This window comes from Elgaria multicarinata, chromosome 1, assembly GCF_023053635.1.
Source record: "Elgaria multicarinata webbii isolate HBS135686 ecotype San Diego chromosome 1, rElgMul1.1.pri, whole genome shotgun sequence".
Lineage (NCBI taxonomy): Eukaryota > Metazoa > Chordata > Lepidosauria > Squamata > Anguidae > Elgaria > Elgaria multicarinata.
Window position 1 is genome coordinate 165,399,433 of NC_086171.1, and position 19,888 is coordinate 165,419,320.

Consider the following 19,888-nt stretch of genomic DNA (forward strand, 5'->3'; position numbering starts at 1 on the left):
CTAGGGACCGGTCTTCCCATAATCATTTTAAGGATAGTCACCATCAAAGGAGCTATTATAAATCTCAATCCTCTTCTTATTGTCCCAAGGGATGCTACAGATCCATGAGCAGTCGGTATCCTTCCTCCCTTTCTAAAGCCTGCTTGGGAAAACGTGGCCATTTTCCTCCCAGTCTCTCCTGGAGAGCCCTGCACAGGAAGCAGGGGGAGGAAACAACTCCCCTCATCTAGCAAAACCAACTTACCTCAGGGGTCCATACATTACCATTCAGTAACAAAAGGATTTATTTATTTATTTATTTAAAATATTTCATGGCTACCTTTCAGGGCAGGAGCCCTCTCAAGGCAAATCAAGTCTGTTTCTCATTACCCTTTCTCCTAAGGCCACTCAGGTTAAAAGAAACCCAGGTATGGGGGCAGGGGTGTCCCACCATGTTTTCAGAGGTTGCCCTCTGCATTTCAGATTCCTGGGCCTTCTCTCCAAGGGGTTCAGACAGGGAGGACAGGGAGCTTTCTCAGGGCTTTAAGATTAAAAAAAACCAGCCCAGGGCAGACCTTTCCCTCAGGACACTTTCACTAGGGTACTGGCAAAGGCTATGGAGACTCTCCACTTAACATTCCCAGATGAGGATTGGCCCACTACAGTAGCTCAGCCAGCCAAGCCATCTGGTATTGCCTCAGATTTTCCTGCAGCTCCACCCTCCACTCTGGCAGTTCTGTTTCCAGCGAACTTAGGTTGTGGGCCAAACCTTATAAGCCAAAATCTCACCATCACTTTTGTGACATGTTCTGCTACCTTTGTTGTTGTTTATTCGTTCAGTCGTTTCCGGCTCTTCGTGACTTCATGGACTAGCCCACGCCAGAGCTTTCTGTCGGCTGTCGCCACCCCCAGCTTCCCCAAGGTCAAGTCTGTCACCTCCAGAATATCATCCATCCATCTTGCCCTTGGTCGGCCCCTCTTCCTTTTGCCTTCCACTTTCCCTAGCATCAGCCTCTTCTCCAGGGTATCCTGTCTTCTCATTATGTGGCCAAAGTACTTCAGTTTTGCCTTTAATACCATTCCCTCAAGTGAGCAGTCTGGCTTTATTTCCTGGAGTATGGACTGGTTTGATCTTCTTGCCAGAGGTTATAATGCAAGATCTGACTACACCCCAGGTAGATGCCCCAGTTCCAGCTCTCATGTCTAGGGCAGCCTTGCCTTCAGACTCAAACAAGCTCCCAGTAGATCATTATGATGGAAGAACCAAAAGCCTCCCTTTGCAGAGGCAACTTCTGTAGCTCTTAGGCCTTAGGTCTTCATGATCACTCTATTCACATTCATCTGGCTGAAAAAGGTCTTGGAAAACAACTTTCTCAAGGAAGGAATTGTGTGTTTTTCACCAAGACAATGTGGTCTTGCAATCAGGTCAGCTCAGCTTTTCACGTTGCCTCAGAACTGATTTTATTTAAAACATTTATATCCCGCCCTATATCATTAAGATCTCAGAGCGGTGTACAGATAAAAACATACAGTATAAAACAATAAATTTGTCCTCCTTCCAGTCACAGCTCTCGAATGACATTCTGTAGATATATGCAGAGTTAGCAAGTTTGATATAGACAGGACAAATCACACAACCAGCATAGTGTGCTGGTTGTCTTCTTTAAGAAATTGGGTCTCCATGGCCTCTCTTGCCCAGTGGCTAAGAGAGTATTCTGTAATTAAAAAATAACTAAATATCGCCATAGCCTGCAGTTCCAATAACTTCCCACTCATTGAGGGTATTGTGACACACACTATGAGGATGGTGGCCACCTCTACAGCCTTCTGGGAATGAGCTCCATCAGAGGAGATTCGCAAGCAAATCACCTGGTCCTTGGTGCATACCATATACTAGGAGATAAAACAAAACTATAAGATGAACATTTCCTTCTCTTCCAAAGATGCCTTTGGAACATAGGTTTTACTCGAGGGTTTGTAGCCCTAGACAGTGTTGGCCTAGAGCAGTGGTTCTCAACCTTCCTAATGCCGCGACCCTTTAATACAGTTCCTCATGTTGTGGTGACCCCCAACCATAAAATTATTTTCGTTGCTACTTCATAACTGTAATTTTGCTACTGTTATGAATCGTAATGTAAATATCTGATATGCAGGATGTATTTTCATTGTTACAAATTGAACATAATTAAAGCATAGTGATTAATCACAAAAACAATATGTAATTATATATTGTGAAATATTTATTTCTAATTACAAATAAATGACCATCGGAAATATGTGTTTTCCGATGGTCTTAGGCGACCCCTGTGAAAGGGTCGTTCCACCCCCAAAGGGGTCGCGACCCACAGGTTGAGAACCGCTGGCCTAGAGCGTTCTTGATTTTAAGGTACCCACTGCTTTTTGACATCCCGTTGCTTGCTAGCTATCCTCCTCTACTCCAGGAGAGAAATAGAAATTCTGTACTTACCGTTGATGTTCTGTTTTCCTCAAGGGAAGGAGGACAGCTAGGCTACCATCTGTCTGGCCGACTCTCTGTAAGGGTGTTATTCCTTTCTAAAAAAAAAAGAAGAAGTTAAGGATATATGTGTGAATTAAAATTTAATGCAAATGAAATTTTATTATTAATACTTTCAAAGAACAGTCTTATACATTTACAAATGAAGAAATAAAATAAAAACAGTGCTCCTTAGACTGGCTGCGTGCTTTTCGACTTGTTAGTCTTCATCAGTGGCCCAATCACTAAAAATATACAGAAAAGCATTTGTTAGTGCCTCAGATAGAAGCAAAGGAATTTTCTCTCTTTTTTTCTCTCTTTTCCTGTTTATATAACATAATGTAATTTTTGGATCTACCTAGGCTGTTGAGTACTCAACAAGTCGAAACACGTACGGCCAGAGTCTAATGAGCACTGGTTTTATTTTATTACTTCATTTGTAAATGTATAAGAGTGTTCTTTGAAAGTGTTAATAATTTAATTTAATTTGTATTAAATTTTAATTCACACATATATCCTTAACTACTTCTTCCTTTTTTTAAAAAAAATTGTCTGTTTTTGGTTAAGGCCAGCACCTTGTTATTTGTGCCTGTTATTCCTTTCTGACATTTCTCCTTTTATGTAGGGGTGGTTAAACTTCAGTTTTTTGAGGTCAGTTTCTCTCTCCACCCTTCCCTGGGGTGATTCCCCCCTCCCCCCCCCACCCCAAGTAATGAGATTCCTAGCTTCCTTTCTTGTTTTCAGGGGGCAAGGCTGCCCATTCTCTTGTATTAGTTCCTATAGGAGGCTTTTGTTCTGAGTTAGTTTTTTTCAGTCTCTACGGGTTAGATTTATTCACTCATTTACTTTTCCCTATTCCTTTTGGGGAGCAGAGGGAGGTTGAACACACACACACACAAACACACACACACACTTACTTCATCAGTTGAAGTATCTTGGAGTGCCTTCCCAGCCTCTTTCAAGGAAAGCCCTTTCCCGATGGCTGTCTTCCTTTCATCAAGAACAGACATTCACAGAATTTTCCTTTTTGCATACTTAACTATAGGGACAATAGAGGAAATTGCCTGTAGCTTTAATCTTACACAAGGTCTTGTGGTCAGGGATGGGTTACATGAAATGTTCCAACAGCAGCTTGTCGCTCTTCCAGTTGCTTAGGAGGTTAGCAATCACTGGCATTTTCCACTGGTCCAGGGATGGGACGGCCTCTAGTTGTGGGGAAGCATGTCTTCTTGTTGACAGATGGGTCCTGCAGCAAGAATGGCACCAAGGGAAGAGGCTTCCCCTAGAAACAGCCCTGCCTACTTAGCTGGCAGCAGGGTTCTGGCATTGCTCAGATGTGAGCTGTTTGGATTTTTACCTCAGCAGTAGCTTATTTCTTTTCCATGACAGATGCATAATTTTAGGCAGAGACTCAGACTCTGGATTTGTTAGGATTACCACAAAACCTGAGGAAGAGTGCTGCTGAAGGAATGGCCTTCTCTCCCCTGGCTTGGCTTCCTGTGCTCAGAACAGGAAAGCAGGTGGCATTAAAGCAAAGGAAGCTGGGGAGCACCAATGTTTCCTCCATAGCTCCCCCCCCTTCTCAACTTTTGGCTGGGAATAGGCAAAGTGACTGCTCAGCCACAACTACCCATCCTTCACATCATTCAGCCAGACCTCATGGCGTTCACAACAGGCAGCCACCATTTTGACTGTCGCAGAGGAAAGCGGTGATGATAGCTTTCCCTCAGTCACAGTTTTGGGGGTCAGCACTCTATTCCTGGTTCACTGACTTCTGCATCTGTCATCCATTTTGCATCTCAAAGCAATGTAGAGTCCATGGATGCCAAGAGAGTAATGAGGTGTAACAAGGAGTTCCTTGAGGCTTCTCCAATTTCCCCCCCTTTTGCTTTTTTTTACCTCAGCCCAATTACCAGCAGTGGTTGCTCCAGCCTCACTGCATCATAGTCCTCATAGTTGCAGTGCAGACCTATTGGTGACGGATAGCAGTTCTCAGCCTGTCCTCTCCTGAACAAACAACTCTCCCTTCCCCTTATGAGGTGCAGAACAGGAGTGGAAAGAGCCAAACAGAAGTAGTTGAGCTATGAACAAAACATGCCATTCTCTGGAGAGAAATAGGTATAAAGTTCGCTTGAGAGTGCTTTGCTTTAGTAACTTTGCAGGGTAGCTTTCACCTTTTGTCAGTTATTTGGTCTCAAATCCAGGAGTTGCCCAGGCTCCTGATTTGTGCTCTGTCCCTCAATAGATTCATGAACAAAAGATCCAATCTTCAGGGAAGGAGGAAAAATGCTGCCCAAGCTTGTTACAAGGCCCTCTGTACACAAGAAAACCCCTGTATAGAGTTCATTCAAAAAAGCCATTATTTATTTGAAGCCATGACTCCAAATTTGTTGTGTCTATTTTCACCACAATGCCTGACTTTTTTCAGCTTCAAAATGAAGGGAGGAAATTTGAGGAAATGTATAGTCTAATCCTACACCTTTTAGTCAGGCGTTCCCAGCACATGCTTCTGGGCAGCAGTACTACTGCTAGTCTCTCAGGAGGGGAGGGTGGACAGCTTGCTCAGGAAAGAAGAACTGGGAGCAACCATCCCTTTCCATTTGTCTGTTTCTAAACTGCTGGGCCAGTTCTTGTCCCACTCTGACTCTCCTCCTGATAAAGCAGTGGTGGGCAATGTGTGGCTCACCAGATGCTGTTAGACTGCAACTCCCATAATCCCTCACCGTTGGCTATGCTGGCTAGGGCTGATAGGAGTTGCAGTCCAATAAAATCAGGAGGGCCATAAGTTGCCCACCCCTATAATAAATGAAAGGGAAGCTGTTTGCTTAAAAAAGGAGAGAGACTGGGGGCCTTGCTAGACCTGCCGGGATAAGCCGGCAGGGAGGCGGGGCTACGGCGTGCTAAGTTTAACGCGCGCCGCCCAGCCTCCTAGACGGCCGACCCGCAGGGACGACGGAAGCCCTGCAGCGTCGGCCATGTTTTTTTTTTTTTAAAGGGGCCATGTGGGGCCCGAAGCCGCCGGAGAAGGTAAGGTTTTTTTTTTAATTTAATCCCCCCCCATCCGCCCACCTCGCCGTCTCCTTCGTCGCCCTCCGCCCCCCCACCATCTCCTTCGTCGCCCTCCGCCCCCCCACCATCTCCTTCGTCGCCCTCCGCCCCCCCACCATCTCCTTCGTCGCCCTCTGCCATCACCTCGCTGTCTCCTTCGTCGCCCTCTGCCATCCCCTCATCGTCTCCGTCGCCCTCCGCCCCCCCACCATCTCCTTCGTCGCCCTCCGCCCCCCCACCATCTCCTTCGTCGCCCTCCGCCCCCCCACCATCTCCTTCGTCGCCCTCCGCCCCCCCACCATCTCCTTCGTCGCCCTCTGCCATCACCTCGCTGTCTCCTTCGTCGCCCTCTGCCATCCCCTCATCGTCTCCGTCGCCCTCCGCCCCCCCACCATCTCCTTCGTCGCCCTCCGCCCCCCCACCATCTCCTTCGTCGCCCTCCGCCCCCCCACCATCTCCTTCGTCGCCCTCTGCCATCACCTCGCTGTCTCCTTCGTCGCCCTCTGCCATCCCCTCATCGTCTCCGTCGCCCTCCGCCCCCCCACCATCTCCTTCGTCGCCCTCTGCCATCACCTCGCTGTCTCCTTCGTCGCCCTCTGCCATCTCCCCCCCCCGGATCACCCACCTCCTGGCACGATGGGCACAGCGCATCGTGCCAAGTCCGTGGCTTTTCGCGGCTCCTCGCGAGTAAGCGAGGAGCCGCGAAAAGCCGCGGAACTCTCCACACTTTCCCCAGCTCCGGCCTGAGGCCGGAGCTGGGGAAAAGGCGCGCCATAAGCGACTTCGCTTATGGCGGGTAAGACCAGGCCTCAGCGCGGCCTGTCTGCGGATTCCCCTGTGCGTCATCTGGACGCACAGCAGGGAAGCCGGGACAGAATGCGCGCTAAGGCCTCGTCTAGGAAGGCCCTGGGAGTTGCTGTATTCTCAGATATCTCCCAACCCCAACCCAATCCAACATAAAATCCTGAGAAGGAACATTTGACAGTATGTTGGGTGCAAAGGCCTAACTTGATCACTAGAATCACAGTAAGCCACCAAAGTCATAGTCAAGGTATGACTATGAACATTTTGGTTCAGTTTCAAGGGTTCTCCTTGAAATGCTTCCTCAGATTTAGTGTAAAACGAAGGGGCCCATCCCTAGTTAGAACAGCTGAGTCAGTTGGTTTTGGACCCCCAAAAAGGGGTGGGGCATATTTTCAAATCTTAGTGTTCTGGAAAGTTAGAGTCTTTGATCATATCTGTTAGAAAATCATATTTGTATTGCTGCACAAGCTAGATGGATAAGAGTTTCAACTCGCTTATCCGTCACAGGATCTGTCAGTGGAAAGTAGTCAACCATATTCCTTCAGAAGATCTGCTGCTTTCCCAGTTTATACAGTTTGTCCCTTGACTGAATCAATGAGCAGGACAGCAACCCACTAATTTGTCCACATATTGACTTGACTTAGGCACTGTTGCATCAATACATTTGCCTCCTCTGATGCAGCCTTTGATCGACATGTCCTCTAAAAAGTTATTTCTAGCAAACGAGAGAATACTATCTCACCCTCAAGATGAGCTACTTTTCTACATCACAGAACTAAACTCTGCCATATCTCTGAACCACTGAAGAAAGGAAAATTTGAATGTAGCATAAATTTCTATTCTTGGGAGTTCTGGTGTGGGACACTTTTCCAACCCCTACTTTTTCAAAAAAAGAAAAGAAAAGGTTAACTGTCAGAGTTAAGTAGCTTCTGGTTTATCATTTCTGGATGTCTGTACTTTTCAGCATCAGACTTCGTTGGAGTCTAGTGGGATGGTCTTCTGTTTTTCTTTCTTCAGTGCTCCTTATAACTGTACCTCTTCATGTATTTATGCCATTTAATGTGTTTCCTATATATAATATAGGAAATAAATAATATAGGAAATATAATATGCTCTGCTGTGGCACCCTGGCTGTAGAACGAGCTCCCCAGAGAGGTTCGCTTGGCGTCTACATTGTTTTCCTTTCGGTGCCAGCTGAAGACCTTTTTATTTTCTCAGTATTTTAATGCCTAATTTAACTTAAATTTAAACTCTGCTGTTTTGATCTCATATATCTCTTATATCTCTTATATCAATTTGATCTCTTATATCAATTTGTGCTGTGGATCTGAAGTGAGATCCAAACATTCGAAGTAGGATGAATGTTGCAATTCCCCGGGCAGCCGCTGAGCAGAGCCCCCCTCCTGCTCACCCTGAACCCGGCTAGCTCTTGCCCCCACCCACCCACCTGACCCGTCTGCTCTCATCCAGCAGCTGTCCTTCCTCTGTGAGAGTGGCCATGCTTAAGGAAGATGGGTGCTTTGTATTTTCCTAGATCTAATGCTGCAAACTACAGTGGATGTAAAGGCCCATTTCCAGAAATTGGCCCACTTTGATTCTGGATCCAGATCTGAAAACAAAACGGTGTGCAGTCCTACTAAAAACTGCCTCACCCCTGAACCCCTGAGAATAAATAATAAATTTCTATTTTTCAATTTCCATTTGTTAGTGCTTGCTGTGGATGATGGGAGTTGTAGGCCAATACATGGGGATGGGCCAGGTTGGGGACAACTGAAAATGTACTACTGTTGTAGAGGGTAACAATTCTTTCTGTAACTGTATTTTTACTGAAGACTGCCTTACAATGCTCTTTTCTCTCTCTGTCATGCTGCAGATCATCATTGTGGAATTTGGTGGGAAGCCATTCAGCTGTTCTGGACTCACCTTGAGTCAGTGGTTCTGGTGTATTTTCATTGGCGTAGGAGAGCTGCTTTGGGGACAGGTGAGAGCTCAAACAAGCTACACTCTTGTGTGACTCAATGAACTAGTTCCAACTCCCATTACTTGTTAAACTAGAGATGAACTGAGGGGTGTTGGTTGGTTTTATTTCTCTGTCAAAATCAGCAGATCTCCATCCCTCTCTGGGAGGTGCAATGGCAGCTGTCTCAGGGTGCTTCCTGATGAGGCTTTTATTGTGCAATTGCTCTGCCTCATTCATGGAATCTTACAGGGCATCCAGACATCATCATCTTCCACTTGTAGCCTTTCCATTTGTGTTTTCCCATCACTTCTTCCATTTTTTCTCCTTAAGGGGAAAGAAGGAAGAAAAGATGGAATCACTGCACAACGCCCTTTAATTGTTAGCACTTAGAGGCCCCTTGGCTGGAAGCACCCTCAGTCAACTTTTATAATGGCATAAAGAGCAATATCACCCCTTATTTTACAAGCACAACCAACCCCAGTGCGGTGGATGAGACATGGAGTACCATTCTGATTATAGCCACTGACCTACATTGCAGATAAATTCAGGTTCTTTTTTATTGCTTTGAGACCCTGGATAAGAAACTTTCCATCTCTGTTATTCCCCCACCCCACACACAGTTTCTATCCATAGAAGGAAGCTGATGGTAAATTATGTGCAAACGGCTATGAAGCTGCTTGAAACTGAATCAATGTTTTTATCCATCTAGCCCAGTATTTTTGACAGTGACCTGGCTTCTCATGATCGCAGGATGGTTAACAAGCCACGGTGGCTTGTTAGCCACCCTGTTCATGCTGTTCACGTGCCAAATGGATTTACATAATTACCCTCACCAATATGGCTCATAGCAATGTCAGAACGTGGCCAGGGCAGTTAACAAACTACCAAGAACCCATGTCCTTTACCAGTCACCTTCACCAGGTTCAGACATCACAATAAGCTACAGCAGCAAAGGTAATTTTCATTAAAACCAGCCCTCCGATTAGCAGGGATTCTCCAGAGCCCCTGCAAAGGGCCTTTTGCTTCACCTGCCACCTGGTCTCCTATAACGGGAGACATCAGAGGTTCAACCACAGACACACCCACACACCCACTGTACCGCAGCTTCATCTCCTCCCACCCCAATTTGCAGCAATGTGGACGCAAAGTGTGATGGTGCTGATGGGTTTCAAAGTGATTAAACAAAGCTCCTGCTTACCTCCAAAAACATGGCCAAACATTTAAGCATACATGGCGAAGATCACAGCAGAGGGTGGCCAATTCTGTGCTGTCAGCTGAGTGAATTAAGTCAGCACGGGTGTCAGTTACAAGTGGAAATGAATCGATCAAACTTTCCACCTTTCTCCATCCTTTTTCTAAATAAATGAGTAAATAAAAAAAATCCCATGATGGTGCCTAGCATTACTAGGATGGCATGGCCTGTGGTGACCAGACATGCAGTCAAGCTGAGAAGCAAAATCATACAAGCCCCAGAGCAGGGAAGTATTAACCTGGAGTGTCCCATCTCTCTGTAGCTGATCTCCACCGTTCCAACCAGTCGATTGAAGTTCCTGACGGAGGCAGGACATGGCACTACCAAGGAAGATATGGCAGATGAGGAGCTGCCTGAAGGTCTCGATGAAATTGACCATGCCGAAATGGAGCTACGGCGGGGACAGATCCTGTGGTTCCGGGGCCTCAACAGAATACAGACTCAGGTACAGTGCTGATTTCTTCTCCCTTAGGGACTTTGGGCTGCAGTGTTATCCCTTGGTTTAATCAAAGCCCATCTCAATAAAATCAGAGCTGCATGTCATGGAGAGGGATACGGCATTCAAACTGCGGGAGGAGTTGGGGATCAGTTAGCCGCATGGCTTGAGCATCTGGGTCGTTACATATAACTGAGGACTCTTTCTAAGCATTGGTGCCTGCTTCTGAGATAAATCCCCCTGCCTCTCTTCAGGCACAGCCAAAGATGGACCATTTGATGCCAACATTCTCTCCTTGCCCCTGTGTTGCAGGAACTTCCAAACAATGCCTGGTTTCCAAACAAAATTAGATCTTCTGGACTGTGTACAGAATGCCTGAGGGTCAATTTACAGCCCCAAGGGACATTCTGAAAACAAACCCTGTGGCTCTGGCCTCTAGTCCGCATGTAAATCCTTGTCCCTCTTTTCATGTCCTTTAACAGTGAACCTGGATTAGGAAGTTCCTTAAGAATCATGCCACAAAAGGGAAGAACAAGCTGCTGGGAAATCAAGTGTGGGGGCGGGATGTGTTCCTGGCTGTTAAGAGGCCTAGTCTGCCAGCACAGCAGAGTTTCCTTCTTACGGAAGAGCAAATACACAGACAGACCTGCAGACAGAGCTTTCCGGTAGTACAAAAAAGGGGGAACGTCATCTTGAAGAAATTTATTTATTTTTATTTCTTTATCAAATGTTACGCACCATTTTGCTTCATGGGCAAATAGGGTGTGTTTTGACAACTGTGTGAATGTGTGAGGCAAGTGTGTGACAATTTGTGACTCCATCCACCTAGATTCTGGATCCCCATCCAGCTGGTTGTGTTCACTGACCAGAAATCAGCTGCAGTTTTATGTCCAGCTAAGGTTACATGAGCAACAGGCCAGCTATTTATGTTGTTAAAAGACTGGCTGATTATTAAACACAATCATTATTACAGGACACAAACAGGAGCACCAACACTCCAGCTTCTTTAGAACAGAACTCATTTTTTAAAGAAAAAACTATTAAGGAAGGCGGAGGGGGACTTGCTCTTTCCTTTTGTGGCATCATCTTATCAGGATATAGCGCAAGTGGAATTCCACATGGCACAAGCCCAAGATGAGCATAACAGAGTGGTTCCAGGGCTTGCCCTTCTCACCCAGTCCTGAAGCTGAGCTTCTAATGATGCCTGCCCAACTTTGGAGTATAGTGAAAATGAAGCAACAGCTTCCAGACAGTTTGGGATGGTTAGCCATCTCAAGACCTCCCTCTCTCCTAATGTAAAAACCTCCAGCAAGCAGCAATTATCACCAGTCTTCTGTTTGTTTGTTTAAAATATTTCAATTCTGCCTTTTGAGGCAGAGCTTCCTCAGGGCGGTTTAGAAGATAACATCTTAAAACAATAAAAAACAATTCGCTAAAGCAGCACCATAACACGTTTAAATTAGCAACAGTATAAATTCCAGTTTATAAAATAAAAATGGGAATCCATTAATGTAAAAGCAGACTGGGACATCCAGATCTTTAAGGCCTGTTTAAAAGAAGTCAGGGAGGGAATTATGCACACATCCCATAGTAGTGTGTTTGAGAAGTATGGGGCCACCACAGAAAAGGCCTTATCTCTTGTGCCTGCCAGCCTAATCAGATGTTAATAGTGGGCACATGAGCAAGGCCTTGGTGGATGATCTTATGGTTCTAGCAGGTTGATATAGATTCAGGCAATCTTTCAAATAACCTGGTCCAAGCCATATGTTGTTGCCAGCAATCTGAGATCAATGATGGGCCTTTATTACTGGGACCCTCCTGATTGTTGGTGCCATCTGGTTGTTCCATGATATCATTATTTTCCCGGATAGATCCCTTCCCTTCAGGATATGAAACCTGCTAAGAAAATTTGTACATAAGTATAGAAATTTCTACTTGGGATTAGAGTCCCTCTAATCCGTGACAAGGGATGATGGAGAGAATATGAGCATAGTGGTACATGGTAATGCTACACAAGATATGCTAATGCAGAGCCACACACTTCTTATAAAATGTCTTGATAGCTGTTCAAAGCTGTGAACTTCTGCTTAGCCACTGTCCATTGGCCCTTCTTCCTATCCTCCCGGATTCTAGATGTGGGGATGCTAATTTAACCTTTTCCTTGTAGCCCTAATGAGTTCCTTGGAAGGTCGAAACATCAGCCTTCCCCAATCTGGCACCCTACAAGATGTGTTGGACTACAGCTCCCATCATCCCTAGTGAGTGTGGATGGTGAAAGTTGTAATTCAACATATTTGGAGAATGCCAGGTTGGGGAAGGATAGATGAAATGGTTTAAAAACTATATCTAGTGTATGGTATGCCCTAGCAACCAGGACAGATTGATGGGGATGAACAGGGAGTTAGATTTGAGGATCACAGAGCTTTGTGGGATGGAGGTCCTAAGTTAGTGCTAAGTCATGACTCTCTTCTTCTTGCATATTAATTCTATAAGGTAAAAAAAAAATCTCAGAAATTTGCCATTGTTTTAGTCCAGGTGCTTGCCTCCATGACAGGAAACCAGGCCCTAAAGAGGGGAAGTGATCTTGGATGAATGCCTGCATGAGACCTGGATGCAAGCTATATGTTACATGTGGGGATTGTAACCTATGCCACCTTGAGTGTGGTTCCTTGTATTGTGCATGGTAAAGGAAAAACATCTACGCACACAAGTCACGTGCAAAGGGTGCAAACGAAGACTGAACTCACTGAGGTCACCAAACGCTGCATGTGGGCATGCAGTATGAAGCAGTGTATGGGTTCATTAAACTCTGGTACTGTCTTGTATCAGCTAGGCAGGGTCACTGTTGCATGTCACACACTGCCTGGGATGTGCCACTGAGGTAGGTTGTGGTGCACAAAGACCCTCTGGGGTCGGAATCGCACATTGCTTGGAGACATGGCTGTGTTTAGTTTCTTCAGCTGACCCACCGCAAAACCTTTGGAGGAAGAGCCATTCAGTATCAAAAATGCTCCTCTTTGTATTCCAGACATGGCAGAGAATGGTAGGTACAAGTAGGCATAACATGGTGTAAAATTACCCTGACTTGTAAATTGCCCCCACCAAGCCAATAAGGAGGAAGAGGAGGAGCTGGCCATGTCCAGTTTGTGAAAGGACCAGTTTACTGATGGAGCTTTGCATGCTCACCGAATGAACAGTGCTGCCTGCTACAGCAACCACTATGCAAATGTGAGATGCCCCGGGTTGTTGTTGGGGGTTTTTATGTGTGGTGTTTAATGTAGATCTGAGCATATCAGCCTTGAATCTGGAAATCAAAACTCCTGGAATTGCAGATTTTTCAGAGTGCCCTATAACTATCTACCTTCAGGGAAATGACAGGGGATTCTTTTTACTGCTTGCATGACTTATTGACAGAAATAGTCAGCATCAGGGTATTTATTTATTTATTTATTTATTGCACTTATATACTGCTCCCATAGCCAGGGCTCTCTTGGTGGTTTACAGAAATATGATCGCCTCAGCCCTTCCTTTCTTAGCAAGCCTTTCCAGCTGAGATGAAATGACTTGCCAGTAGCTAGAGGAGCAGGGCGTTATACCAATGCAGCAGCTTTTCTATGCCTGTCTTCACAAAACTAGGGGCAGTAAGGAGAAAACTATCTGCTGTTGTGTTATCTCTGCATGCTGCTGTGCCCTTTCTGCTTTGGGATGAATTGACAAGCTGCTGTTGCAATTAATTCCAGCTTGGTTATTTTTTTTTACTTGTTTTCTGACGCTGGCCAAGCAGAACAACCCAATGTGACTCAGGGCCTGGTCCTTGGAGATAAGCGTGGCACATGCTACTCCTCAGTTAGAATTGCCTGTCTTTGGCCCTTTGTGTCTCTTGGAGACCTTTACATTATAACAAGCAATTGGAAACGCACTATTTATTCCACTGAAGATTCCAAATGTGCAGACTGCACTTTGGTGTCATTCAGGCTTTCGCTTTATATCAGATTCCCGCCAGCTGCTATCTCACCCTGCACGTTATAGACAAACCTGTTTGCTGAAACCCAAGTAGCATTTATCCCCTGCTCTTCAATATTAAAAAAAAAAAAAAAAATCCAGGCTGCTTACAGAAATCAGGCTGAAAACAAACAATGAAATCGACAGATAAAAATGAAACACAGTATGTGAACAGCGAAATAAAAAATAGCCATTAAGTACATATTTTCTCTCTTGCAGCTTCTCTATTACTTGTTGAGCCATCCTGAAGCTGCGTTTCAACAGACAATAGGATCAAAAGGGTTTCATTCCATGCATTTGCATATAACGTTGTTAGACTCTAAAATACTGCACCTGTTGCCAACAAGAATAACTGGGGGAAAGGCTGGAATTTCTTTACTTAGTGGCTCAACCTTTTGGATTAACTGCTGAAACTGTTTACGGGGATGTACTGGGTTTTTCCTCTTTCCCCTTCCACTTCTGTTCTGTATTGTTTTTATCTGTATCCTTTGTCTGCCCAGCCTCCCCTTCCACTCTCCTAGTTCCTTTTCCTCTTTTGATTGTGGGACAAAGCTATCTCACTTTCTGATTCTTTGCAGATGGACGTAGTTTACACATTCCAGACCGGCGCCTCCTCTTTACAGGGAGCCCTCAGGAGACAGCCTTCCATCGTGAGCCAACACCACGATGTAAAAAATGTTTCTAGCCCAACCCATGTAGCTCTTTCCTCCGTCAATTCCACTCCCACCACTTCTGCTGCTGCTGCTGCTGCATCTCCTCCTGCGGGCAGTGAGTGATAGTCTATTCAATGCATGACTTCCTAATAGCCACCAAAGGGCACTCGCACAGACCCTAACCAAATCTGTTCTCTTTCCCTTTTCTTTTAACCCATAACTTGATTCATGGTTTCTTGTCTTGAGAATTGGGAGGAAGTGTGGGGAAAAGCAAATCTGTGTGTATGTGTATACAACTTTTTTTTATGCTCTTGCATTTTTAACTTTCTTTTTTAAAAAAAAAAATCTGGTTCTTTTTCTGTTTCTTCTCTATTGCAACCTTTTCTCCTTCTTGCAGAACTTGAATTATGATTTCCATACTCTCACGGGGGCACAAAATATTTCATGTTCTCCTTGACAGGGGAAAGATGTGGGAAAGAAGGCTAGTAGAGTTAATAACCACAGCTAAATATTGAGATGGGAAAATGTCTATCCAAAGTGCAGGTTTTCAACAAGAATCACTTTCCTTTGCAGAAACTATTTTCATGTTAATCTAGTTATCAGGAAAGGCAACTTTTCTGCATGAAGGATTCTAGAAACCTTCAATTGCAATCCAATTTCATAGTAAATTCCACTGAACTTGGTGGGAATTACTTTTGAGTAAACATGCTTCGGATTAGGCTGTTAGGGCAACATTTTCTGAAAGCCTGTATCATTGACATTATACCAGTCAGCAGAAGGTCTCAGATGCTAGCTCATTCAGCACCTTCAGTTTCAGGATTTTGCAGATTCTACATCAAGCCCCAATATTAGGAGGCAGGACTGGGAAAATATGCTTGTGCTATAAGTTTTTGAGCACTTGTAACAATTATAGTTTGGCTCTCCTTCTATGCAAGCATCTCAGCTCTAAGAAATTAGGGGTGCAAATGTAAATTGGTATGTCACAATACAGATTAAACATAAAATGGATGCTCTTAATCTGGCAAATGCTCTTGTAATCCATACAGAACTACAGTTTAGGGTTGGGGGGGACTCATCTTGCTAAAACTGACAATTTATAGCATATCAGGTAATCTGTGTGACATACACAGCTTTTTAGTTACTAGTTATTTATAAAAGTTTCTGTAGACCAGTCCCAGGTTCTCCATTTAAGTTAAACTTCCAGGCCATTTGTAAAGCATTTCTTGAATCTACAAGTACAGTGATTCCTAAGTTTGTGTTCTACTTCTACATAGAAGTAGGCTTCACCTGCATGCACAAACCTGGATTCAGTTGTTTAAATACTGGGTTTCCAAATATGCAGGGAACATCTTTTCCTGCCTGAATGCAATAAATAATAATAATGAAGAGATAACAGGTGTGAAAATATGGCCTGCAGAATAATATATAAACAAATCTTACTAATTGTTCCCATTTCTTTGGGGGGCTGCATTGTAAATCTACAAGGAGGTAGCAGTCAGTACCATAAATAATACACTTTTCTTCTCCAGAAAAGTTGGCTTTAAAAAAGAAGATTTGCATCCAGAATCATACATTTTCTACTAATTTGGTTTTTTACAAGGAAATAAGTGTTGTTCAGTATTTATTTATTTTAGATGATGATGATGTTCTCCCTTCTTTGTGACCAATGTTTCAAGAAGGAGAATTTTCTTAATAATGTGCATTTTGTAATTAGCCAATATTGACATTTTTGTCTTTACGCATACACTAAGAGTTTTTGAAGGAGTGCAGCTGTTGGCATTTACTTCTCTGTTTACATCAATGCAATAGTTTATTTAAAAAGAGCATATTCAGTTCTTAATTTCATGCACCACATTCAGCCAAGGAAGTAAACGCTGAATTTTTTGATGGCACATTCAAGTTCAATTTATTAATGTTTATCTAATTAAAGTGGGCTGGGTGGGAAGAAAACAGATAATTGGAGAGAGTAGCATCGTTTCCCATTCTATAATAACTGCATCAAAATTATGCTCTTGCCTTTTGTGGACTACCTATGCAGTTCCCTACTTCATTTCTGCTACTCTTTAAAGCTACCTCTCTGACACTCCTGTCTCTCCTTCTCTCTCTTACTACCTGGTGGAAAGTTCTACAGTGTTTAAATCCTCAGCAGTCCCAAGTGCTGTGTTGATGAAGGCTGATTCATTAGAAAAGGAGGAGTTCATGAGCAAACTGCAAAGGGTGGAGAGAAGTGTAATGTGATATGGACAGTCCATTGTCATATGACTTACTAATGGTAGGCCTTATAATGAAATAATATTTTCTGGTTCATTCTAAAGAATGTGAGGTAAGATTCTAAAGAAACTAGGGTCTGTCAGATGCCCAGAGGTTAGCTAAATGGTGTGTGCTCTATTCCCTTCCACCTGTGAAAAAAGGGAAAATGTCTCGGTTTTCATCCTGTTTATTAAAAACTCAGATCCGAGCAGATGGTTATAGAACCAAAGCTATTAGTCTGGGTTGTACATTTATTTTCCCTTGATGATGGATCTGATTTATTACATGCCTTGCAAAGTGTAGGCTTTCCCCCCCAAAATACCTTGATTGTTATTGGTCACCTTGGAGGTCCCTTTTGGGACTTGAAAGGCAGGATATCAGACTTGTAATAAATAAATGTCCTACCTGTGGTGTGCACACATTTGGCATAGAGTAAATCACTATAAACTGTACCATATACTGCTTTGGTACCATAGAGCAGTTTTTCTCACATTTTCAACCTTTGCAGAATGCTTTCCATATCAATGTGTCTCCCAAGGAACCCCTGGATATTTGCTATGGAAGCACTGTGTGTTGCAGAGGATTCTTTGATGAGTTCTAAGTGCACATCCCTTTCACGTGGGCCTCATTGTCACTCTGCATGAACTGAGAGCATGTCCTACAATACACCTGACATTCTGCTGTATCTGCGCATTTCAAGGGCAGATTGATGGTGATGAGCCAGCTATTGGTCATTTCACTGCGCAACGCCTAAGAAGCCTCTGAGAAACCTAAGCATTTGGTCAAAGACAGTTCAATAGTCTAAGTTCTGTCTCTTTGGGATCCTTCTCTTTAATCCAGTCTATCAGTGAAATGAGGAGAAAGGTGGTTTTTTGCAATCCCCCTCCCCTTCTGCAGCCCCTCTTGCCACCTCCCACTCTGTTTTAAAGGGTCCCCAACTCTCCAGAGGAGTTTTTTAGGGATGGAGGCTGCAAGGGGAGAGTGAATTGCCAAAATCACCCCCTTCTGCTGATGGAAGCTTATGATGGATCAAAGAGCCTTCCGTTACTGGAGGGACACCCAGCTGGATATAACCATTTGAAATGAAAACTATTGCTTTACCACGCAAAAAGGTGGAATCAAAGTAACAAGTAGGGGTGTGCACGGACCCCCCGCTCCGCTTCACTTGCAGATCCGCCATTTTTCGGAGCGGGTCGCTCCGCCCCGCCCCCGCTCCGCCCACTTCCGCTCCGCTCCGCTCGGAGCTCCGGATCGGATCCGGAGCTCCGTTTTTGCCCCCCCATAGGCTTGCATTGAAAGCTAAAAAAGTAAACAACTTTTTTTCCGTTGAAGTTAGAAACCTCACGTTTGGCACCATGACACCTCATGGGCGTATACACACACACGCCAAGTTTCAAGGCAATCCCATCATCCCCTGATTTTTGGCGAATTTTTGAAAATCGGGCACCCCATTCACACCCCTTGGGATAGCTCCGTCAATTTGCATGTTACAAACCTCAAACTCGGCACCAGGGCAGCTTATCCATGTGTCCACATGCACGCCAAGTTGCAAGCAAATCCCATCATCCCCTGATTTTTGGCGCGGCTCTACCCTCTAACGCACCTCCCATAACCCTAATTCACACCCCTTTAGATAGCTCCGTCAATTTGCACGTTAGAAACCTCAAACTCAGCACCATGATAGCTTATCCACGTGTCCACATGCACGCCAAGTTTCAAGGCAATCCCATCATCCCCTGATTTTTGGGGAATTTATGAAAATCGGGCACCCCATTCACACCCCTTGGGATAGCTCCGTCAATTTGCATGTTAGAAACCTCAAACTCGGCACCAGGAGAGCTTATCCATGTGTCCACATGCACGCCAAGTTGCAAGCAAATCCCATCATCCCCTGATTTTTGGCATGGCTTAACTCACCCCAAATTGTCCCATTCTACAACTACGTCAATTTGCACGTTAGAAACCTCAAACTCAGCACCATGATAGCTTATCCACGTGTCCACATGCACGCCAAGTTTCAAGGCAATCCCATCATCCCCTGATTTTTGGGGAATTTATGAAAATCGGGCACCCCATTCACACCCCTTGGGATAGCTCCGTCAATTTGCATGTTAGAAACCTCAAACTCGGCACCAGGAGAGCTTATCCATGTGTCCACATGCACGCCAAGTTGCAAGCAAATCCCATCATCCCCTGATTTTTGGCGCGGCTTAAACTTTTTAACTCACCCCAAATCAAGTCCCATTCTACAACTACGTCAATTTGCACGTTAGAAACCTATCCTTTGGTCCCATGACAGCTTACCCATGTGTCCCCATGGACACCAAGTTTCAAGGCAATCCCATCATCCCCTGATGTTAGGGGAACTTTTGAAATTTGAACACTCCAGTATGTCAGGGATTTAAAGTTGCAATTGCAGACAGCTCAATGGGGCCAGTTCCAAGGCAATCCCAACATGCCACGAGATAACCCTAAATCTTCTGGCACATTTGAAAAAGGGATTATTGAATTTGATAAAGTCTAAGTGAGCGCAGGAAGGACTTCTCCCCTGAGTCAAAGCAAGACACATACACCATCGCTGCAAGGCGGGAAGGGGAGAATTATTATTATTATTATTATTTATTTATATAGCACCATCAATGGAAAGCAGGCAGGCAGCATGCATTGTAGTGCCGCAAGGATGGCTTGAGCACTAACGCATAGCAAACCAACCCATAAGTGGGCGCAAAGTGAGGCAAAGATGGCTGGTTGTTTCTTTCTAAGCCAGCAGTTACGCCTTGAGGGGCACAGAGGAGGACGATTGGGAGCAAACCAGGCACCAGGCGGGCAGAGAGGCAGGCAGAGTAGGCGAGGAGTCAGTCCTGGCAGATGCCCCACCACAGCAGCACCCCGGGGGAGGCGGGCAGGCAGGCAGGCAGGCTGCGGGCATTTCTGGGGGCACAAGGAAGTGATGGCTGGTTTCTAAGCCAGCATTGCAGTTAGTCACGCATTGCAAACGCAAACCATCCCA

The 19,888-nt window shown here is 44.8% G+C and overlaps 1 protein-coding gene across 6 annotated transcripts in view; it reads left to right on the forward strand.

Annotated features, from left to right (window-relative positions):
- The window catches only part of ATP2B4 (ATPase plasma membrane Ca2+ transporting 4), a 256,117-nt gene that overhangs the window by 222,976 nt on the left and 13,253 nt on the right, over nt 1–19,888 (forward strand). For 3 of the 6 annotated variants that reach the window (XM_063142032.1, XM_063142023.1, XM_063142039.1), the window contains 2 exons: nt 8,199–8,306; nt 9,800–9,982. In XM_063142032.1, the coding sequence (XP_062998102.1) occupies nt 8,199–8,306; nt 9,800–9,982 (291 nt within the window). Of the gene's footprint in view, nt 1–8,198; nt 8,307–9,799; nt 9,983–14,553; nt 14,744–19,888 lie in introns of all 6 variants that reach the window. The other 3 variants (XM_063142046.1, XM_063142054.1, XM_063142062.1) reach the window with 2 other exon arrangements.